This window comes from Caloenas nicobarica, chromosome Z (genome assembly GCF_036013445.1).
Source record: "Caloenas nicobarica isolate bCalNic1 chromosome Z, bCalNic1.hap1, whole genome shotgun sequence".
Lineage (NCBI taxonomy): Eukaryota > Metazoa > Chordata > Aves > Columbiformes > Columbidae > Caloenas > Caloenas nicobarica.
In genome coordinates this window covers 94109268-94131622 of record NC_088284.1, presented here as the reverse complement: position 1 = coordinate 94131622, position 22355 = coordinate 94109268, and the positions used below count along the sequence as shown (strand labels likewise).

Genomic DNA, 22355 nt, shown 5'->3' with positions numbered 1-22355 from the left:
TTTAATCTAAAAAACAAACAGCCATAGTTATGTGTGGCCTTCAGTTCTTGATTAACATGTCACAGAGGTCAAGATATGGATAAAATAGAGAACTTCATTATTTAGTCTATGTAACATCACTACAGTGTAGTTAGAACAGTGGTAGAATCCACAAGCTAGATTTTTTTAACCGGTTTTTCAGAGCTCCAGGAATACAGCCAAACCTCATGGATACTTTTAAAAAACTTTAAAAACACCCATCAACTGTTTATCAAGAATTAAATGCTGAAGACATCAGCTATCAGTTGGAAGTGCTAGCATGTGCTCAAGGCTGTACTATTCTATACTGTAAGGGTATGAGCTAATGTTGTTCCATAAAGGGTGCTTCAGCCCAGGAGGGTAAAACGCAAGTGTCTCAAAGGCAGAACAAAATTCTGCATTAATTTACTGCCAGAAAATTGTTGTAACTTGTCTGCAATGTTTTCACATCAAACAAAAGCGTGTTTTGTTTCAGCTTATATAGTCAGTGTGGGTCAGCTGGATCTTCACGACCAAAATTTGGTGAGCACCTAGCTAACTTTTATTTAATAGAAAAGTGTTTCAGAAGATACTTTTATTGAAAGGATAATTTATAGCGTAACGGAAATGAAACAGATTGCTAAGTACCTAGTAATGTATACATATATATTTTATGTATATAGGTACATATATACACACATACAATTCCTTCTATTTTTAAAATCATGGGGATAGCTACAGAACTGATCAGAATTACGATCCAGTGGAGGGGGAAAATACGTTATAAAATAAATCCTGGGAGTAACTGGTTACAATTAATTTTTCTAGCAATGTATTCTATTATACAGCCAGCATAAATATTGCAAAAATTAATTATGAATCTTTAAGTTTAACTGTTCCTATAGAAGTAGATAATAACAAAAGCACGCACACAAAATAGAGTCACTTGGTTTTACAGTGTTTGACACCGAAAGCTTTATCAAATTTATTTTTATGTCCTCAAGCACTTTTTAACACCTGTCATGACAGGTCAGATTCCTGCCATTAGGAATCGTACTAAACCAAATAATTGGTTGCTGCTGGTTTTTTCCTAACATATCCATCAAATTGTTCAAACTAAATATGAGCTGAAGGCATTCTGCAACTGCACAACCTGTCAAATCTATTTAAAGAGTCTGTGCTACCCAAGTTTGAAGGTTCTATGATGATGATTTTATTTGGGCTTCAGTCTAGTATTTTTTCTTTGGTTTCAAATATCACATCCATAAATCTACTAGAAAATTATTCTAGCATATTAATCAAGTGATAACGTCTGAAATACTAAAATATTTAAATATCAAAGGTTTGGCACTGACAAAAAAAGAAAGGAATTTCTAGAGAATGACAGTCTATTTTTTTTTTCTTAAAAAAATAGCAAGGCAAAAAGTTAAAGCAATTAAATGTTTATTCTCACTTAAATTCCAGTTTCTCAAAGAGGCCAAGCTGATTTACAGGAGCTCTTTTGGGAAGTACAGACTACTTGCATAGATAAGAGTTTCCAGGTCATCATTCTGCACACACAGGTTTTTTTGTTTGTTTTGGTTTTTTTTCCCCTGAATAAACTGCTATTTTGTTTTGATTTGAAGTTCAATTTAACTGATTACATTTAATTAAAATATGTTTATAGTAACAGTCTCCATCTGTAAGTCAAAGAAGGCCAATTGCTTCGATTATAGGAAAGTTTGGGGCTTCCAAAAAGTCAGTAAGAAATTCATGTCTTTACATGGCAACATGGATAAATTAACTCACCTTTGGACCTGGCAATCCTGGCAAACCTGGATTACCATGTGGTCCTGGAATACCCTATAAAAACAAACAAATAAAGAGAGTGGGATTATTCAGTACTCCACTGAACAACTGTGAACAGCTTGCAGAGAATAATTTTACTGCATCATTGTTGCTTTTAGAAGCACTGGTTGGGATTTTCAATGGATTCTCAAGAAATAAAACACACACAGCTTCCTAAAAAATTAAGAGTGAAGTGGAGTGCTTCCCTTTCTTCTAAAAATCCCCATTTCTGTTGTCTTCCCAAGTAACTCTTAACAGGTATTTGGCACACAGTCACCGCAATGTTGCTCTCCAGCTACAAAACTTGGAGGCATTGGATAAAAATCAGGAAAAAAAAAAAAAAAAAAAGAAAAAAACCTCACCACATTCTGAGGTACCCACCTATACAGCGCAAAGAGAAGGAAGTGGATCAGTTCTCACTGATTTAAAAGACAACTCAAAGCAACCAATAACATCTTCTCTAAACAAATCACAGATAAAAGCCCCTCACCAAGCCAATTCTCCCACAGCCAGTGTAGAAAACGGGCTTGGTGCTAAAATAGTCAAACTTAACCATTCCAGGAACAGAACAGGCTGTTGGGACTATCTATGCCTTTCTGGATAAGTTTCTGTTCCTGCAATACACTCAGCAATCCTCACTCCGTGACAAACTGCACATTAGGGAAAATATTTGTTCCAGTGGCTGTCAGCAGCTATTCATCTTCCAAACACTGAAGGAGCAAATTGGTGAAAATCTATCCCTGGTAAGTCAGCAACGAAGATTTTGTTGAATTCACTCAGGCCAAAATTCCACCCAAACAATTAACCCACATACCAAAAATAATAGGAATCCTTTTCAGCTTTCTCACATATTCAGTGGTCTTACAACAAATAAACGCAGTGTTTTTCTTTCCCTCACATGAGACTGAATTTACTGGTTATACCTTGCAGTACCACCGAAGGCTGTATCTGTTAAGTGCTGACTATCACTAAAGACAATGTTGACATAACTCCACAGAAATGCTAATCCCATGTGCTGTCTGAGAGATTAATTTGCACACTAGCAACCTTGGAGATGCTCTCAGAGATTTTAGGAGAAAGTAAACAAATAATAAGTGCCAACGTAGCTGCAGTGCTGAAGTGGCTCCCAGCTTTTGCTGCTTGCAATATTATCATCTTGGGGCATGGTACTGCATCACAGGGGTGCAAAAGTATCCTTGTGAAAAGAGGGGCATTGGGGGAATTTCATCTCATCACTGATAATTCTGATATTGCTGAAATTTCATTATGAGAATCTCAGATCAAGCCAAGGCACTTAAAAACCGTAACTGTCAGGTGTGGACTTCTCTGATATAGAATTGCAGAGATCAAAACCAGTTTTTAATGGAAATCTCTAACCATTAATCAGGCATTGATACCATGCCCAAAGTGTCCAACGCCTGTGAATCTGTCAGGATCAGGTTTGGACACACACCCAAGAGACCCTGAAGAAGGCTGAGGCAACACAGCTCTGCACTCTGCTGCATCCCTTCAACACCGCAAGTCAAGTTTCAGGATCACAAATGGCAGCTCATGTGAAGCAATACAAAAGTCACAGGGCTTATTGGTAGGTATGGAGATGAACTTTGCATCAACAGGACTTTGTGTGCTTTTTGGCTTAAAAAACCTCTCTATCATACCACGTAACTTCACTAGCTGTATTTGCTTGAATTTATCAGGATTGTGCAAACTAAAGAGCACTGGAATATAAAAAAAATTATTTATTTGATCAAATAGTTTTATAGGGGTTTTTGGCCCATATAAATATGTATTTTAAGCTCAGAACTACTGGTAAATATTCACCTTGGACATTTCCACGCTTTTTCAGGCACCCTTATTGTAAGCTGTCTGCTCACATCAGAAAGCATGTCCTACTCAATAATCTAGAAAACTCACACAGGAGAGCACTGTTCTCTTAGGAACTCTACACCTGAAAAAAAAACCCCACCAAAACAAAACAAACACAACAACAAAAAAAACCCCAACAAAACAAAACAACCTGAGAAAGGTAAGAGATCTCAGCAACAGGCATGGTTTTAGACACATGGGCAGCCTCTCGTAAACCAAAGACAACTTAGCACTTGTAAGGATCTACCTGGGTATGCGAATCCTGCCTGCAATACAGAAGTGTCCTCAACAGAGGCACTTCACAACATAAAAAGCAAAGTTGTAGAATCTGCAGCTCTTACGCGGAGAGTTTGAAAAAAGGACCCAAGAAGTCAGGAAGATATGGATTCAAAGGAATGCTTTTTATTTTATACTTTTAAATGGGTCTTGTCTACCCCTCTTATCTCCAAGTGCTCTAAAGCACCTGTTTGGTTTTCAGCCCCTTTGACTAGTGCACTTTCCTACCCAGCCAGTTCAAATGCTCCTCAAAGGCCGAGTGAAAACTCCGCCCACACTTCTGCTGATCCTTCATATAAACTACTCCCCTATCTCCCGCTTGCAAGTTGCCCGGCCAAGTGCACTCCAGCCATCACCACTTACATCCCCAAATACCATGGCCCCAAAACCTTCTACACAATGAATGTTACCCTGTTCGCTCCAGCCGCCCTTTCCCTAAAACTCCACAAATCAAACCACAACCTCAGGGACTCCTTGGGCATGTGTGTGTGTATATATATATATATATATTTTTTTTTTTTTTTTTTGGTACACAATTGTGCAAACACAGATTCACCAGAGAGGATTTACCTCTTTTGGCCTGCCAGCTAGCCCTTGCAGTGGTGCAGGCTTCTCCCATGCTCTCAGCAGCTGAGCGCAGGTTTCTGCGCAGTGCTGCCCATCCCGTACTGTGTCCCCTGGCACAGGGCAAAGCTCTGTCCCTGCTCATGCTGGGGTGTGCCCAGCCACACAGCGTAAATTAACGTTTGCTACTGTAGCTCATTTCTTTGGCAAATTACCCAGATAACTATCACCTCTTTTATTAAGCTGCTGTAACACAAGAGACTAAAACAGATTTTGGAGATTGCTTTTTCCCCGCTTTGTCTTGCAGCAGTTAATTTCGTATCCACCGCCTGCTTCTCTGTGGCTGTGGTATGCATTGCTCACTCCCCCTCATTCCAAAACCAAATGCATGTGACGTTAGATCGCAGCAGATGGGAGCAGCATGGAAAAACTAACAGTTAATATTGCAAGCAGCAAAAGCTAGGTACAAATGTAACAATGCTCTGTGTACACACTCATACATGGAATTAACTATGCTGCAGAAACAAAACTTTGCTTTGTCTTACTTTAACCTATCTGCCAAGTATTAAGAACCATACACTTTTGTAATCACCAAATATACAAATAAAGTTGAGAAAAACAAAATTATGCAAACTCCAGTTTGATTATTGATGATCTGCCTAGAGCTAAAGAAGAATACAGCTGTTTTACTCACCCGAGGACCTCTCTTTCCTGATGGACCAGGTAAACCTGGAGGACCTGGAGGACCCTGACGATAGAAAATCAAAACAATTGAGGCTAAAACCCAATACAAGGACAGTATCGCAAGTCTGAATCAGACCAGTTCTTCTAACTGATGACTTTCTGCTTGTGCAGACCTTCACAACTTGAAAACAAATTCCCAGCCTACAAGCATGTGTGTTTTTAATCTGGCTCCAAATCAGATTTCTGTTTAGAAAGTATCTTATGTCAGAGGAATTGGAGCTAACAATCTAGATAGTAACTTCTACTTAAGCGTATTTGTATTAAGGGAAGAAGAGATCAGTTAAAGGATTAGAAAAAAAGCAAGTGCAGTATATTTAAAAACAAATAACAGAAAATAATTAAGTATTTTTAATAAGTATACTGGCATGCCAAATACATTTTAGAAAAGTCAGAGGTAACTCTGTCTTGACGTACATTCTGTGAACAGGCAAAAAAGTATCTTTGAATAATCTTTGAAGAATTGTAACATTTGTCCCTTACTTACATCACTAAATACACTTTTGTTTTAACCTTTGCTCATCATCGTACTTCTGTAACTGCGGCACTCTACTGCAAGCTTCTATAATCCTTCCAGTTTGCTACATCCTTCTCAAAGCTCATCATCCAGAACTGAGGACACTTCTCCAAACTGCAGCCTCAGAGCATACGCAAACCAGTAGAAAAATAGCCTATCTCCAATAGTCGCCGTTCCTGGTAACGTATGAAGCATCACAGTGCTAAGAAGCATTTTTTTCTCTTGTGCACTATAGCATCACTATCACCCTCATCTGACTGCCTAACTGATGACTCCCCCCGCCCCTGTTTGTACTTTTGATTTCTGTACTACTGCACCAAGTCTCATCCCATCAGTTTTAGACCATCTGGAATTCTGATTCGGTCACTCAGAATACTTCTACCTACTCCTAGCATGTTATGTTACTTCATACAGATACTAATTTAATTATTGAGCAACAAGGATCATACCAAAGATGAATGTCCACCTATTTTTATTTCTTGCTTCATTTGCATTTCACTGGAAATGATAAAAAACCCGCATGGTTCTCTTTCCAAATGCCCTAGAGCAGGCAGTCACTTGTGTATGATTAACCTCCTTTCTTTACAGCTGTGGAAGTCTTTCACTAATTCCTACAACAGCCAAAGCAATGTCATCAACATCAGAGAAATATACATACATGGCTTTGGGTTATGGATTAAAGCTTTTCAATACTGTCATGCAGAAGATATGGAAACTGCATCAGTTTCAGGTGAATTAAATGAAACATATAAATATTTAAGACCAACATTATTTTTTGCAACTAAAAATAAACCAGTGAGAATCTTAAGTTTTTATCTGAATCAGCAGATACTGAGATAGATTTCACACCCTGGGCAAGGAAACATGAGAGTTACCTGCAGAGCTAAAATGCATGAAAGTGATTAACTGCCAAATATATCCCCTGTGGCCAGGGAGAGCCTCAGCAAACAATTCTGTTCAACTGAGAAATAAGCTGAGATAAGCTCAAGTGTGAAAGGGTAGCTAAGAGTAAAATAAGTGAAATAAACTAAGAGTGAAAGAGTAGTTGACGCTACCCTTACTGCTGTTTATTTAGCACCACATTTAGCATCTCTGAACTGCCCTCTCTCAGGGTTCTCACTCTCACACCTCTTGGTTGGAACAAGAACATCTCATCCAGGACTCAACTCTGTCTAATGCAGGCCTTGCACTTCCAGCTCCTCCTGGTAATATCTCCAGGGGGCTTCTCCTTACCAACCAGGTAGCCTAAGGAACATCACCTTTTGGTCTTCTACTATTTCTCTGCCTGGCTGTCTTCATAATCCAGAAAGCTTTTCCGATAGAGGAAACTAATTCCTAGCTCATTTCTCAGAGGAAGCCAAATCCTCTGCAGGTAGGCCTGCAATTATCTACCAGCAAGCAAGCTAAACCAGCTCTTCAGCTCACACCAACCTTCTAGCAGAGCGGGACTATGTATCAAGTTACCCCAGAGGGCTTTAGGACTGTGCAATGAAGAATATCAGTTTGGTTGGACTACATGACCTTTGAAGGTCCTTTGCAATCCAAACTATTCTACGATTCTATGAAATTTAAACAGTTAAAAATATGCACCATATTTTTTTAATCTTTATACAGTGCCAACACCCTCTGCAACACAAAAAGGAGTGGCTCATCAGATTAACCGAGCACCTTTCCCTTTAAACCAGTGGTTCAGGAGACCATGCTTTTCCACTTTAAACTCATTTTATATTTTTGTAGGGGATTTTGGTCATTGCAACTGCTAGAATTTTAACCATGGTCTTAACAGTTTTGAAGAAATAGGTGCCCTTTTCCATATGCTATCCATAAATGAAAGCCTGAATTCTGGAATCCTGTTTTGCAGCAGTGGGTGAATTCCACAGCTGTGGGAACATGAAACACAAGGGGCCTAATTATACAAGGCAAGAAGCAGTTCTGGTAGATGATTAAAAGCTAAAATGAACCTGAGGAGTTTAAGAACCACAAAAGCTAGTTCTTGCCTGTCAACTCCAATAGAACAAACACTATTTCTGTGTTGAAATCTTGAAAGAAGATTCAATCCAACCACAACATAATGAAAGAAGGAAAAAAAGAAAAAGGGGAAGGGGGAGGGGGTTTCATGCCTCATCAGGATTTTTTGCTGCAAGGGAAGTTTGCAAGTTCCTCAGTGTTGCTTTTTTAGGCTCTCCATTAATAAGACTCTGTGGATACTTAGGTATTAAGGTGTTAACACCACACACAGAAAAACTGGATTATCTCTGGTGTTCTCTACATGGGTGTACTAGACTGGGAAAGCAAACCAAGATCACCTTTTCAAGTGTGAGGCCAACACCAGTGACGGGTACCAAGTCACACAACCTCCACAGAGCACAATTTGTTACAAAAGCTTGTGTGAATCAGGCCACGCGGAGGCCTCTTCCCCTTTTGGCGCCAACCTCTCCGGCAGCAAAATGCTCTGGCTTTTCCTCTGTTCCAGTGTGTGCTACAAGCCCCTTCAGCCAAACCAGGGCCCACAAAGGTCTAGACTAACTTCCCAGTTCTGCCACAGACCGCTAAGACCTCGGGCATATTATTTAAATCGTGACCCAGCAAAACACCTCAGGGCAAATTCACCATATTAATTGCTACGGACTATACCGAACACAAGGTCTGCTCTAACTGCCTTCCTAGATGAGGCAAACTTCTGCGTCCCCAGTCTATAAGACAGGCAAGAAAATGGTAACACAGTCATCTTTGAACTCTCCACATCAGCTATCAACTTTGATGCTGCATATATAGTGCCTAAAACAAACAAATAAAACCGACAACAACAACAAAAAAAAACCACAAAAAACCACCACCATATCATTTGCTTGGAGTTTCTTAGTAATGCAAACAACCAACAGCATTATCAGCAGTCATTTCTGTGCCATCACAATGTACAAGCGATGTGCTAAAATTAAAGGTTTCCATTAGCAGTTACTAAACATCCTAAGCTCCAAAAATGGAAATTAACCTCATGTTGATGACAGCTACGTACTTTGTGATATATCCCCATAAATACTACAAGGGACAAAAAAGAAAAAAAGACTGACTTCACATTCAAAGAGATTAAGCAAGAGTACCCCAGACTAACGTGAATTACTTGTTAACATATTTTTAAATTGTGTAACAATCCCTTTGCATCTGGATCCTGTTTAGAACAATAATTGAACCTTTAAATAGGTTTTCAGTTGCTGACTATCTTAATCAAAAAATATTTCAGTGCTGAAACAATACACGCGTAAATTTATGGGCACATTCAAATGTATATTAGGAGCTGCTTAACAGATATCAAATTGCTTTCCAATAATAAATACAGACAAAAAGAAAAAGGGGGGGGGGAAAGGGCAAGTGGAATTATCTACTCCATTCTATGGCTTAAAAATTTTAACCAAAGACTCAAACAAGAACTAACATATTTCCCAGGCTAAGCAGGAACTGCTGTTCTTTGTCTGTAGCTTCATATATATTTGCTGCCACTTGTATGCATTACAAAATTTATGAGCCTTGTACACACAATAAGAAAGGACAAATGGGTTTCTATCAAAAGCGCTACTGTGCATTTGCAATTGTTTCAGGGTTCACTTATCCTGCAAACTGAAATAATGCCACAAAATCTTGTAAGACTGTTCTAACAGTCATTTTACATGCAGATTTGCATGACCCTGTAACCTGGGGTTACAAATGGTTTTACCAGCCTAGATTCTGGAACTGGTCTCTTTCTACAACTATGAATTTTGGTAGCATTGCGCAACTGAGAAAACTATGTCAGTCTTCTAAACAGCCTTGTTGTTCTTTTAATGGATCAGTGTCTACATTTGTGTGATGTATGAATTTATCCTGTAGTGTTAAGTGAGCAGTCTCCATAATTACCAATTACAAACACCTGGCTGCATTTCAAATTTTAAAGAAGTCTGGGTTGCCTACCACTTCACCAGAATGTGAATGTCTTCGCTATCTTCGTATTCTGCCAGTAAACAAAAATATACAACACTTGCACCAAAATTACATGCGGGAAAGAGAAAAACTTAGGGCAGACAAATATTTGTACAGTACGGCCAGGAGAAGTTGCAGTCACAGCTTTGGCATGCTTTGCGAGGTTTCTTTCAAAGCCTCTGTTAAATGTATGTCACTGCATTATAGTAAAAAGTGTAGTAAAGATAACTTACAGGAGGTCCAGTTTCCCCCTTTGGACCTCTGACACTTCCCATTTCAAACATTTTGTCAAGATCTTCATAGTCATGAGCATAATTATCAATACCAATGTCATAACTGTTTTCCGTGTAATAAGTCTCATCAGCATCAAAGGCACCTTCCTGCCCCGGACCGAGCTGATTATCCAGAGAGAGGTCAGCAGCCAAACTGTACAGGGTTGTGTTGAAGATCTGCTGCTTTTTGCTTGGTTCATCTAAATGCTGTTTTGCTTTGTCCGTTCCCTTGCTTTTGGTTTTACTTTGTTTTACAGGGGAGATCAGAGAAGGTTCATTTTGCCTGCCTGCATCTTCCGTGGTATCATCTAAAGTATTCGGATATGATCCTGTGCGGGTTTTAGTAAGGTTTATTTTTTTGCTTGTCTCCTGCTGATGGAGAGGCAGATTGACGTTCTCCCGGAGTTCCACTTCAGACCAAGCTTCCAGCAACAGAGGTTTGGCCTCTGGAAACTCAGATGCAGAAGCATTTCTTGTCTCGAAGTATTCTGATAGAAAGTGAATCTGAGCAACGCTGGTAACAGGTATGTTTGATGTTTCTTCCCTTCTATAAGCTGATATGCCTTTTGACTGGCTTCTCTCATCAATCATCATCTTTGAAAAAACACCCAGCCCATCGGACACATGTGGAGCTCCTAGCAGAGATCGATACGTTTCAGCTTGGCGACACTGCTGTTTCACATATTTACAATAGTTTGCAGAGGCTTCTGCAGAGGGAATAATATCTAGCTGGCATATAACTCCTTCAAAGCTGACAGAGAGAGAGTTCATCCTTCCCAGGGTAAATAAACCATCCAAATCAAATGTCTCCACTTCAGAAAGTATTTCCCTGCTATAGTACTTCTTTCCACACTCAGCAAATATGGAGACAGTCTTGTCTCTAATGTCAATGGCAAATGAATGCCATTGTTCATTATGAACACTATAATCAAAGTATGCAGGCTGCTTCCCCCCAGTGTACACCACTACCTTTCTTGGTAGCAGCTGGACACCAAACTGCAGTCTATTTTTGTTCCTAATACTGAAAAGGAAAGCATTATTTATTCTGTAAGAGTACAATCCAACTAAGATGGTGAACTGATGCCCTAGATTTGATGGTATGACTTGAGTGATGGGGGCCTCAATATGTGCATCGCTAGTTAGTACAACTCCTGACGTGGTTAGACGAACACCCTGAGGTAACAAAGATGATGTTGAGGGCACTGTCGTCTCTGAGGGCTGTTGAACATCTTTCACAAGGCCTAGTTGATGAAGAACATCTACTGCTGTAAAAAGAAATAAAGGCACACTGTTGATTTCATTTACAAGCTCATAAATTCAGATCCATATAAACAAATTATGCACATCTTAACAAATCTGTACTTCCCAGACCATATATACTGCACACAGCAAGGCCACCAAATCCCTAGTGTAAGGCACACCAACCTTTCACATAAAGCAAATCATTAAAGCCAGAACAAAGTTTCCATCTTAAAAAAGAAAAAACACATAGAAAGGTCCACCTAATGCTCATTGTAGGTTAGTTCACTTATGAAACTCAAAAATCCCCAGTTGCTGTCTTCAAGTTTTCACAGTAGTCAATTAACAGACTTTGTTAGTTTCTTATTTGGCTAATCCTGCCTACTCTTTGACCAGATTTTTTTTTTAAAAACTTTTTCTTCAAATTCCTTCTGCAATAAAACCATGATTTTCCTCTTTATCAGAAAGGTTTAACTGAAATTATTGGGGGGTGTGAGGGAAGGGTGGCTTTGTTTTTAAGAAGGGACAAGCTATTTATAACACAGTAACAGCTCAGTGGAGCACCAGAAGACAGTGGCTGGCTCAAAGCAAAATACAAAGGTAAGCTTTGCAGAGTAGTTACTATGTGCTGCAGAGGCAACGCAACTGGCACAGGGAAGAATTGCTGTGCTTCCACCAGGAGCTCTCCTCCGATCAAGCACGACCCTGTGCCATTACAGAGCTGGTTGCAAAGGGAATTGTTTTCCCTGCGGGATCCCCCTTGATTGTATGTATCTGTTCCAAAGCTAGTCAGACTAAAAGAAAACAAAGATCTTTCCAAGAGAAGCTGCAACAGAGTGCACCACCGCCTTCTTTCCCTCCACACAGCTTACTCGTTAGGGCCAGGGACGAGGTGAATTCTGCAGAAGCAGAAGGAGCAAGGAAAGCAGAGAAATGTCAGGACCAAGGGGCAGTGCTCCCATCTTCTGGCTTGCCTGTCCTCCCAGCGAACACAAGGCTGCAGCTAATCAGAGAAGATATTGAATTAAGAGTACACCCCACAGCAGGAGGCAGCAATGGACTTCAAGGAGACAGAGAAACCAGCTGTCCTACTGATTCATGTCCTATAGATTTGGCTTTGGCATATAGACGTCTGGATAGGGGATCTTCCTACAGGGTGGAATGTGCAATGGTGTTTTCACTGTTGGATTTTCCAGTGTCATATAATGTGAGCTTCGTGCTTCAGCCCTTTCCTTAGCCTGGACCTTACAGTATCTCCATCTTTTACCTGGCTAAATATCTTAATTGATAGAAACACACTTAACTAGCCCCCTGATAAACTCAAATTATACCTGACCTGGCCTAAGAATTCAAAGCCACTTTCCTCCTAAATCAATGGTCAAAGATGACCGAATTCATTTGGTATTGCTTAAATCAGATTTCAGCAAGTTGGAGTCGGTGGGCATAAAATACCTTGTTCTTTCAGGATGAATAGAAAGACACCATTATGTTGCAGCTGAAACAGAAATACTACAAAGGTCTGAACGGGAGCTAAATCACATATCTCAGCAGTCTTCCTGTAGTATTGCAAAATAAGACAGCACTTGTAGCATTGATTGGTAAAACTGCTTTTCTGAGTGTTTGTGAAAGGTGCCACAGAAATACTGCAGAGACTGAGACAAAATGCAATCATGGAAATAAGAGAGAAGAAGGTTGGGGGCTAAAACACGTGACATGAGAAAAGGCTAAAGGAACTACACATTTGCTTGGCCTGGAGATGGGAAGGTTTGGGGGAATCCAATTACAATTGTCCATTATCTGAATTGAGATTATAGGGGAAACAGAAAAAAGCTGAGAAATAATGAGCACAAGCTGCAACACAAGAAACTCCAGCTCCATACAAAGAAAAAGCATTCTCACCACAAAAGTGGTTAAGTGCTGGACCAAGAGGCCAGAGAGGTTGTGTAATCTCCTTTCTTGGAGATTTTCAAAGCCCAACTGGACAGGACCCAACAACCTGAACCAACTTCAACATTGACCCTAATCTCAGCAGGACGCAGGACCAGATGAGTGCAAGGTCCCTCAGGCCAAATTTTCTAATTTTCTGCACAAGTGGAAACTAAACATTGTCGTTTTGATAAACAGCATTGCACAGAAGCATACAATACCATCTTTTTTCCTGTAACCGGAACTGGCTCGACCTAAGCTCCAGTGAGCTGCCTATATTAAAAATGACTAGTAGTATCTAACAGTTGCACTGATCTCACAAGCCTGGCTGGGAAGAGACTAGCACTTCCCATAGCATTTAGCTGAGGGTACTTTTACTATGCCCCTTGTCCTTATAGTAAGTAAATAAAGCTACTAAATGGCATAACAAAATTTGGAGTATCCAAGAAAAGTTAAGGATTCTCTGCTGTATTAAGAGAAAAGAGCAAATGAAACAAATGATTGTTCGCTCTTTTGGTGGAAAAAAGGTCTCCTTTCCCAGTCTTTCCTTTCTCTGTTTACTGAATGTATTCATAGCAAACTTTAAGAATAGACAGATGTTGGCTTAGTTTCAGTGCTAAGTTATGAAAAGAGCCTGAGATTTCCTTGAGAGTGGTTTATAAATTGGAACCAAAAGCATCAACCTGAATGCACTGTACATCTTGGAAATAAATTACACACCTTGTAGTGTTTCTAGTCATGTTTGAGATTCACAGACGCGCCAAGATTATCGTGGCAAGTAGCCAACGCAGACAGAGGTACGGGGAAAACAAATCTTTGCAGAAAGTATGCCAATTTCTCAAGATGTTTTGCCTCAGAGCAATTAATTTACTATGGCTGTATTTTTATCTGTCAAACTGATAAGAGAGGTCAGGTTATAGCAGAGCTTCGAAGCACAATGCAGCTGCTAATGAACTATCAGACTTTCCCAGGCCCCCAGTCCTGCGTGGTCTGTGTGTAGTTACAGAGGAGAAAGCTTTACTTGTATTGCTTTTGTGAAACATAAGAAGAAACACCAGTCCTGAGCTCTGGGCAGTACCAAAGTTGTACACACGCAAACAATACCCCAAGGCCGGAGACACCGCTCTAGCACTTCTGTGCACTGGCTGGGCCAGCTGACTGCGCAGAGGAGAACAGCTAATAATCTAACCTCAGGTTGTGCCTAAATATCACACCCTAACCTGAAATATTTGGCAAGTACTTGCATTTTAAAAATATTTATAATTATATATTTGTATTTAAAAATAACAATGCACACGATCTATCAAAAGTAAATTGAAGTATAAAACAAAAAGTTTAAATTTAAACTGGCTTAAAACAGTCAATCTAAAAATTACATTTGAGAGTATCAGTAATAAATCTAATCACAAGTAAAATCACCAAAATTTGTTTGAAAGTTACTAAAAAAAGGAAAAACATCTGAGAGCATGATGAGAAATAAGACACATTCTCCACATCCTGCAAATAGATTCCTCTGAACAATGACAAGTCCTGAGAAAGCTAAACACAAATAAATTCTGTGTGAAAAATGACAGCATAAGATTAAATATAAACTAATTATTCCTTGCTGACTTTCTGCCTGTTAACCCACTGTCAAGCCAAAAGGCTGTTCCAGAATTTTTTGGCCAGTCATTTCATTTCTGGTCCAACACGTATTTTTATTTTAAGGCTTTCAGAAGCTCTTGGCAGTACACAGGGTTTTGGGAGCAGGCAACCCGCTCAACATTTCCTCCTTGCATGACAACCACTATTTCTTTACCTATCAGTAGTCAGTTTTCTGTGTTTACCCCCATATCTATACAACATCTGTATTCACTTACTGTTCACCCAACTCCTTAGGTCCCTCAAATTTTAATGGCTCATCTTCTTGAAGGAAAAGTTGTTTTGGGCTTTTGGTGTCAAGTGCTTTCATTCCACCTTCTAGGAGGACTTGAAAAACCTTACTGCATCATGAGGGGAGAGAAAACCTAACATGGACTTTGGCAAAAAAAAAAAAAAATCCCCAAAAGGAACTGTGGAACTATTCTGCTCAGTCTCTCTTGTTCATTTTCCACAATCCTCCATACTTATGACTACTCTGAAGGCAGGATATTTGGAGTGCTTTCTCCATTTCAACAATCCTAGTATACACATTACTCACTTTCCCTTTACCAGCATGGGTAAGTGAAAGACAAGGGTCATCATCAGTGAGCTCCACCAGAACCAAGAGCAGTTACTCATCAGGTTGCCCAGTTCCTAGGTGATGCTGCATCTGCAGCTGGGTTAATTAAGATACCTGGCTGCAACCAGTGCTCTCCCAGACACCAGGCTAAGTGACTGCCATAGGAAAGCCAACCAGCATTGATTCTGTATGTTCTTGAGCTCAAAGTACTATTCCTAAAGGCTGAGGCTATATCTTTACATATATTTCACTGAATGTGATTTATAGCAGCCAACCAAAGTGAACAAGGCATAGCTTCTCAGGTAAAGCATGCACAGGCTGTCCCATCAGCTCAGGAGAGATGGAATGTTAATTACTCTAGCTAGCATCTTCATATTTGGCAGAAAACTCTTTTTAAAAAAAAACAAAACAAACAAAAAACCCCAGCAAGAAACAAAAACCAAAACCCCGCAACTGCCAAGAAAGTTTTAATAACAACTTAAGTGTTAACATGTTCCTAATGGGCAGACAATCCTGTTCCTGGGCAGACTCTAAGCACTGCAAATGGAATAGTGCTAGCTCTGCAGGTTATAGACTGAGACTGCAGGATACACTTGAGCTGCTCTTTTTTAAGGAGGTTTCCTCACTGTGCTGTTCCCTGAACTACTTTTTGTGTGTTTGTTTACACACTTTACAAATAAAGCACATGAGGGACCAAATTCACCCATGGGCAGAAGGTTGCATCAAGGTTCAATGCATCGTTTCGATCCCAAGCAAGCACTTAACGAAAATGAAGTTGTGTGTGGGACCTGTGCATGGAGGGGAGGGGGGGAGCTTCCATTCAGTAAGGCTTTTCATATGGCCATCTAGAAATGCTGTTGAGTAATTTTAAAAAGTAGGAAAGCTTCTTTGTTTGCTGATGACAAAATAAAAAATAATCAAATGTAAGCAGGTCAAGACTGGGGGCTTTACCCCATTTCTGCAAAGCTCTGTGCACAGCTCAGCTGAGAGGCAAATAAGCCCCAAGCTGCACCCGCTCTCCCATGCTGCCCCCCAGTCCTGCATCCTTCGCAGTCCTTGCCTGAAGTTTCAGTAGAAAAGAAATTCTCAGGCTGAGGCACATGAGAAGTGAGACAAATTGTTTATTTCTTTGCAGAGGAGGAGGGTGAGCTGGAGGGATGAAGACAAACCACCACTGCACACCTGTCTATGGCATCCCTCATCTGCTCCCACTACACGGGGAAAGGGCAAACTGCCTCCCTAAAACAGACTCTGCCTTTCCCTCCCTGCAGGCCTGGAGCAGGGCAGGCCACACACACCTACGGGTGCTGCCCCTCCTCTGATGAGAGCTTGGCTTAGCTATTAGAAAAATCTGGAAAAATCCCATCAACGTGAAATAAAATGTCCCACATGGAACTGAATGTGAAAAACCAGCAACAAACCTTTACCGGGCAAACAACAAGCAACTAATGCAACGCAAAACTACAAAGAGAACTGGGGGGAGGAAAGGGGAAAAAAAGAAAAAAAGAAAAAAAAAAGGCACTTTGCCAGTTGCAGGGAGTGATAATAAAGAAAAAGGTATTGGTGAGAATAATGGTGGGTGGCTGCTGAGATATCCCACAGGGCTCTAGCAAAACATTATCAAGAATGAGTTGTCTTAACCGTGCAACCCAGCTGTTTGGGAAAACAGAATAGCTGAGTATTTGCAGTTAACATACTTGCCAGCCAAGGATGGCCTACTTCTTGCTTCACCTGTACAGTGAAGGAACATGGCAGAGAACTGACACTGCCACTCTCCTGGCAGATAAGAAATGACTAAATAGCGTGTTGGCCTCCACCACTTCGGGACACTAACATTCCCACAGCAGTCTCTAGTGCAAGCTGCACATCTGGTGCAGTTATAACAGCTGGCAGATCAAAAAAGAAACTAAAAACAAGACAGCCCTATTTCCTCACTAATATCTGCATCTGAATGCAAAACCAAATGAATACACAATTTCACTTTTTGCTTTAATGATCCCAGCCTAGACTAAGCCTTTATTATATGCAGTGGTTTGCTTGCACAGCCCTAAGTGCAAAGGTAACTCGGTCATAGCTCGCCACCCCCAAGGACACCCACTTGCAGTGAAGACACAATCAAAGCCTTTTCACTGTACAAGGCTTCTCTTTTATGAAGAGCTTGCTTAAATATGTAAGCAATTTCATAGACAGAAAATTTGAGTAATTTTCAAAAGGTCATCTTTTCCAAACTGGTTGCTTTAAACTTCTGCTCTCATTATGCTGCAGATGGTATTTTCTTTAAGCTACCATCAAGGAACTGAACCTAAGGTCACAGCCATTTACTCTTTGAATCCAGTAACAGATTATACAAATATCCTGTTATTAACAACAACAACAAAAAGTTCTCACCTTGTTTGGGTACTTGTGCAACACCCACAGCTATACATATTGCAATAAAAAGGACAGTTTTCCTAGAAGGGAAAGAAAGAAAAGAACTTGTGAGAAAACATCTAAAGTTTTAGAACTCCCAGGAATTAGAAGCTTGATTCACTGTCCAAAGTCAATGGCAGGATACCATTGACTTCAGCAAGTCCTGGATCAAAGCCATCGCATCGTACAATTTCCCACTAATGTTGGAAAGACATTTTATACAAAGATCAAAGATTATGTATGCCCTCATATATAGTACATATATTTTACACTGGCTTTTATTAACAAAGTACTGCATCTGTTTTATATTTTCTTGCAGCAGCCTTCAAATATGAATGCTTCTATGCCGTAAATTTCTTCCTGGAAAGAAAAAAAAAAACACACCCCCCCCCCCACAAAAAAACCCTAAAACAACCCCAAAACTGTTACTGTAAAGAAACTTTAAAACAAATGACAAGTTAATGTCTATAGAGATCATTAGATATTTTTGTTCCAGTGTACCTGTGATCAGTCTTGTCACTCTAACATATCATTTTAGGATAAGTGAAAATGTTGTGTCACACTTTTTGTTCCTGTACGATAAATTTTTTCATGTTACAAACAAGACATGCTCTCCACAAAAAGTAAAAAAATCCCATAACATTTTGAGTTAAAGCTTCATGTTCAGATAGAGTGCAATACTGGTAGGTACCATAGGCTCACTGATTGCAACAAACATATATAAGGTCGATATAGATTGTGTGCTTGAACTTTGCTTTGAATGTAGACACCATTGGCAAAGTGTTGGGTGAGGAATACATTTTTACCATGATTAAAAACAGACTGTCTATTTTTTACTCTATTATCATATTAGCATCTAATCACACTCTTATCAGTGACTGAATGTTTTAATAAATGAGAAATATATTTTCTGTTAATGTCGGACATCCAGGCACAGAAACTGATGTATGTAGCAATAAGAGTAACCTGTATCTATTTGGTGCTAAGAGGAAATATTTCTAAAATATCACAGATATAGTTCTGATACTGACTAGCCAACCCACACTTGTTGTGGTTTAACCCAGCGGGCAGCTAAATACCACAAAGCCACTCGCTCATTCCCCCCAGTGGGATGGGGGAGAGAATCAGAAAAAAAGGTAAGAGTTATGGGTTGAGATACAGACAGTTTAATAGAACAGAAGAGAAAGGTAAAATAATAATAATAGAATATACAAAACTAGTGATGTGCAATGCAATTGCTTACCACCCACCGACCAATGCGCAGCCAAACCCCAAGCAGCGGCCACCACCCCCCAGCCAACTCCCCCCAGTTTTTCGTTCAGCAGGATGTCATATGGTTTGGAACATCCCTTTGGCCAGTCTGGGTCAGCTGTCCTGGCTGTGTCCCCTGCCAGCTTCTTGGGCAGTCCCAGCCTCCTCGCTAGCAGGGCAGTACGAGTAGCTGAAAAGTCCTTGACTTACTGTAAGCGCTGCTCAGCAACAACAAAAACATCCCTGTCTTACAACATTATTCTCATATTAATCCAAAATACAGCACTATACCAGCTAGTAGGAAGAAAATTAACTCTATCTCAGCCCAAACCAGGATAATGCTCAAGCCTCCGCTCAGCCCTCTTGCTCATTAATATATATAACCTCACTGACTTTTCATAATATTAAACATTAGACCCACTAAAAGCATTTGCTGGACCACGCTAGAGAGTACCAGAGTACTTGGAATAAACAGTATGCAAAAGTAATGCAGTTGCAACTAAACACTTGTAACTTCCTATGATGTAGCTTTGCCAGCTAATTAGTCCGGTTTGCACAGCATAAAAAGTTCAGGAACAAACTCCTACCACTTTATATAGGAACCTGTGGTTCAAACAGCAATGACAGACAAGTTCCTTCCACTGAGCATTCACTGCCACATTATCTTCAGCTCAGAGGATAACATATGGATAAACCAAGTATTAGCAATGGTACAATGACAAGAAATTGTGCTATAATTTAAACATTTTTATATATGTATACACACACGCATATATATACACAACAGTATTCATTGAAAAGTCAATCCAAACATTTCAGAAACATCCAAGTGCCTGAAAAATCACAAAGGAAAAAATCTGGCTTTATCACTCAATTTGCCCAGTGAAATAAAGAAAAAGAGTCAAAATTCATTGATCTAGCAGGAGATGGGTTTGATTACTTACTCTCCTTCCAGAATAGGGTTTCACCCCCATTTTCAAACCGAGTCCCCCTTAAGGGTAGGAGGTACTTGCAGCTGATGTCACTGCTTCTTGCAGGCCCCCTCCCCAGCCCAGTCCAACCCAAGCAGCAGGTAGTTCTCAACTGCCCCCTTCCCAAACCCAGCCCTTGACAGACACTTGGCATCCAAAACCCACTGGCTGAGCCTTCCCCCAATTCCTGTTATGAGGAAAAACACCCATGGCAAATGTTGGCAGGAGAAAGGAAGCATTATAGACCCAGCCAACTCCCATTCCTCGCAGGTATGTTGGTTCAAACAATGATTAAATGAGTGCACTATCCCCTACCACCTACTCTCTAGCTGGCAAACCTCCCTGTTGTCCTTTCCTTTTCCAGCTGATCAGCAGCCTGGACCAAATTCAGCAATTGCCCCACTGATTTTCAGGCAAAGCACCTATTTAAACAGGATTTCAAATTATGGGGGTGGAGAAGAGATGCTTTATAAAATTAGACTAAACGTATTTTTCCTGTTATATCTTAAAGAATCTCCTGCAGCATTCTTTAAAACATCTGCTCAAAGTTTTTCAAGTGAAGTGTGCTGGATCTTGCATAAAATTAGGTCCATCGGTTATTCACCTACCCAGTTTCCCCGAAAAGAAGATCTACCCCAAAAATAAGCCCTAGCATGACTTTTCAGGATTTTTGAGGATGCTTGAAATATAAGCCCTACTCCAAAAATAAGCCCTAGTTACAGTTCATGAAAAAAGTCAATTTAAGTAGTGTCTGGGCAGCTATACATGTAAAAAAGCAATAAGTTTTGGAGCAAAAATTAATATAAGACCCTGTCTTATTTTCGGGAAAACAGGGTACATATGAATTTGCAGATTGTGAGAACTCAAATTTTGGCAATCAGAACAAATGAATCATTTAAGGAACACTAAGGCATAATAATAGTAATATTTTTCTTTGGTATTGCCACTGTAAAACTGTAGATACATCATGGGTTTTAGAAGAAAATACACAGAATGTATAGGATATTCAAAAATATGCATAATTGTTCCAGTTCTGATCACAGAAGGGGAGTGGGGTGGGAACTATGACTTATAAATCCCTATGTGTTTGTAAGGGCATGGTTTTTAATTAGCCACTGCAGTCCCTAGCTATTCCTCTCTTCAGGCTTGCTCCTGCTACAGCCACGAAATGTCTACTGGAACAGTTCTGCCACTCCTGCAAAAGACTTAATATTGACTGTTGTTCAAACAGCAGATCAGCTGTGGGATGCTCACTTCTTTTTTTCACCTCTGAAGATCAGAATTCAAGTTCTGGTGTTATTTCACAAGTAAATAGTTTCTGTGTCACACAATGCACCATGTTTTGATCTAATGAGAAGCTCAGTGACAGGAGATAGCTGCATTAGGAAGTGCATGCATTGTACTGTATCAGCTAAAACACAGGACAACTCTTTATTTGACTTTCTGGGGTGTAAAATGGATTCACAATTAAAAATAGTATTAGACGTTTTAGTTAACTCTGAAGTTAGGATGCTCAAAGAACTCCAGAGCCCAAAATGCAAAGTTGACTCCTTTTAACCTTGCAACAGCCTCTTCCACAACATCAGCCAGGGACAAGCTGCGTGTCAGGTATCTGCTTCCATCACCTCCCAGCAAATGTTGTAGGAAGGCAAGAAATTCCAAAATGGTCCCAGGGCTGTAAATTACACAGATGTAGCTGGATATACAGAAACATTTAATGCAAGATAAAAACAAATGTCTGGCTTACACAGTACTCTTCAGCTAATATCAAGAACAGATGAGTGATCAGCTAAGAGAAAAAACAGGGACCAGAGACAACCACAGGGCTGGAGATCCCCAAATGTGCAGGAAAAGTTAGTTTCCCTTCTATCTTTTTCACAAGTAAAACTTTTTGTAAATGAAACCATATGCGACTTAAAATGAAGTTGTACAAGGGAACCCTCCATGGTTAAAGGTGAAAAAATGAAATTCTGTCTTTCTGAGAGAATCTGTTCAGGCAATCCCTCCCCTCTTGGTGAAGATCACTACTCTTTCCATTAAAAGCTACAGAACAGCCAGTTCTCAGTCTCCACTCTCACACCAGCACTGTCACTAAGCTACCAGGCTCCCTGCTGTGTAATGCATACATGGCTTGATCCATCGTCTGCCACAGCTGCAAGTAACGAAGCAAGCAGCAGGCAGAAACCCTGGACCACCTGCCTTAGGTGAGTCCATAGTTCTTGAAGAGACTTGCCCTGTTGGGACACGACAATAGAAAAATGCAAAAGCACGTGGCAAGGAGACTCCAACTGATTAGAATGCTGGCTATTTTTCCCCATTTAACATCACAGATGAAGCTGTTTCAA

The 22355-nt window shown here is 40.1% G+C and overlaps 1 protein-coding gene across 1 annotated transcript in view; it reads right to left on the bottom strand.

Annotated features, from left to right (window-relative positions):
• The window catches only part of COL24A1 (collagen type XXIV alpha 1 chain), a 144167-nt gene that overhangs the window by 118656 nt on the left and 3156 nt on the right, over nucleotides 1-22355 (bottom strand). Inside the window, exons 2-5 of the mRNA XM_065656280.1 lie at nucleotides 17768-17829; nucleotides 9976-11279; nucleotides 5225-5278; nucleotides 1786-1839 (exon numbers count right to left, since the gene is read on the bottom strand). Of these exons, the coding sequence (XP_065512352.1) occupies nucleotides 1786-1839; nucleotides 5225-5278; nucleotides 9976-11279; nucleotides 17768-17829 (1474 nt within the window). The remainder of the gene's footprint in view (nucleotides 1-1785; nucleotides 1840-5224; nucleotides 5279-9975; nucleotides 11280-17767; nucleotides 17830-22355) is intronic.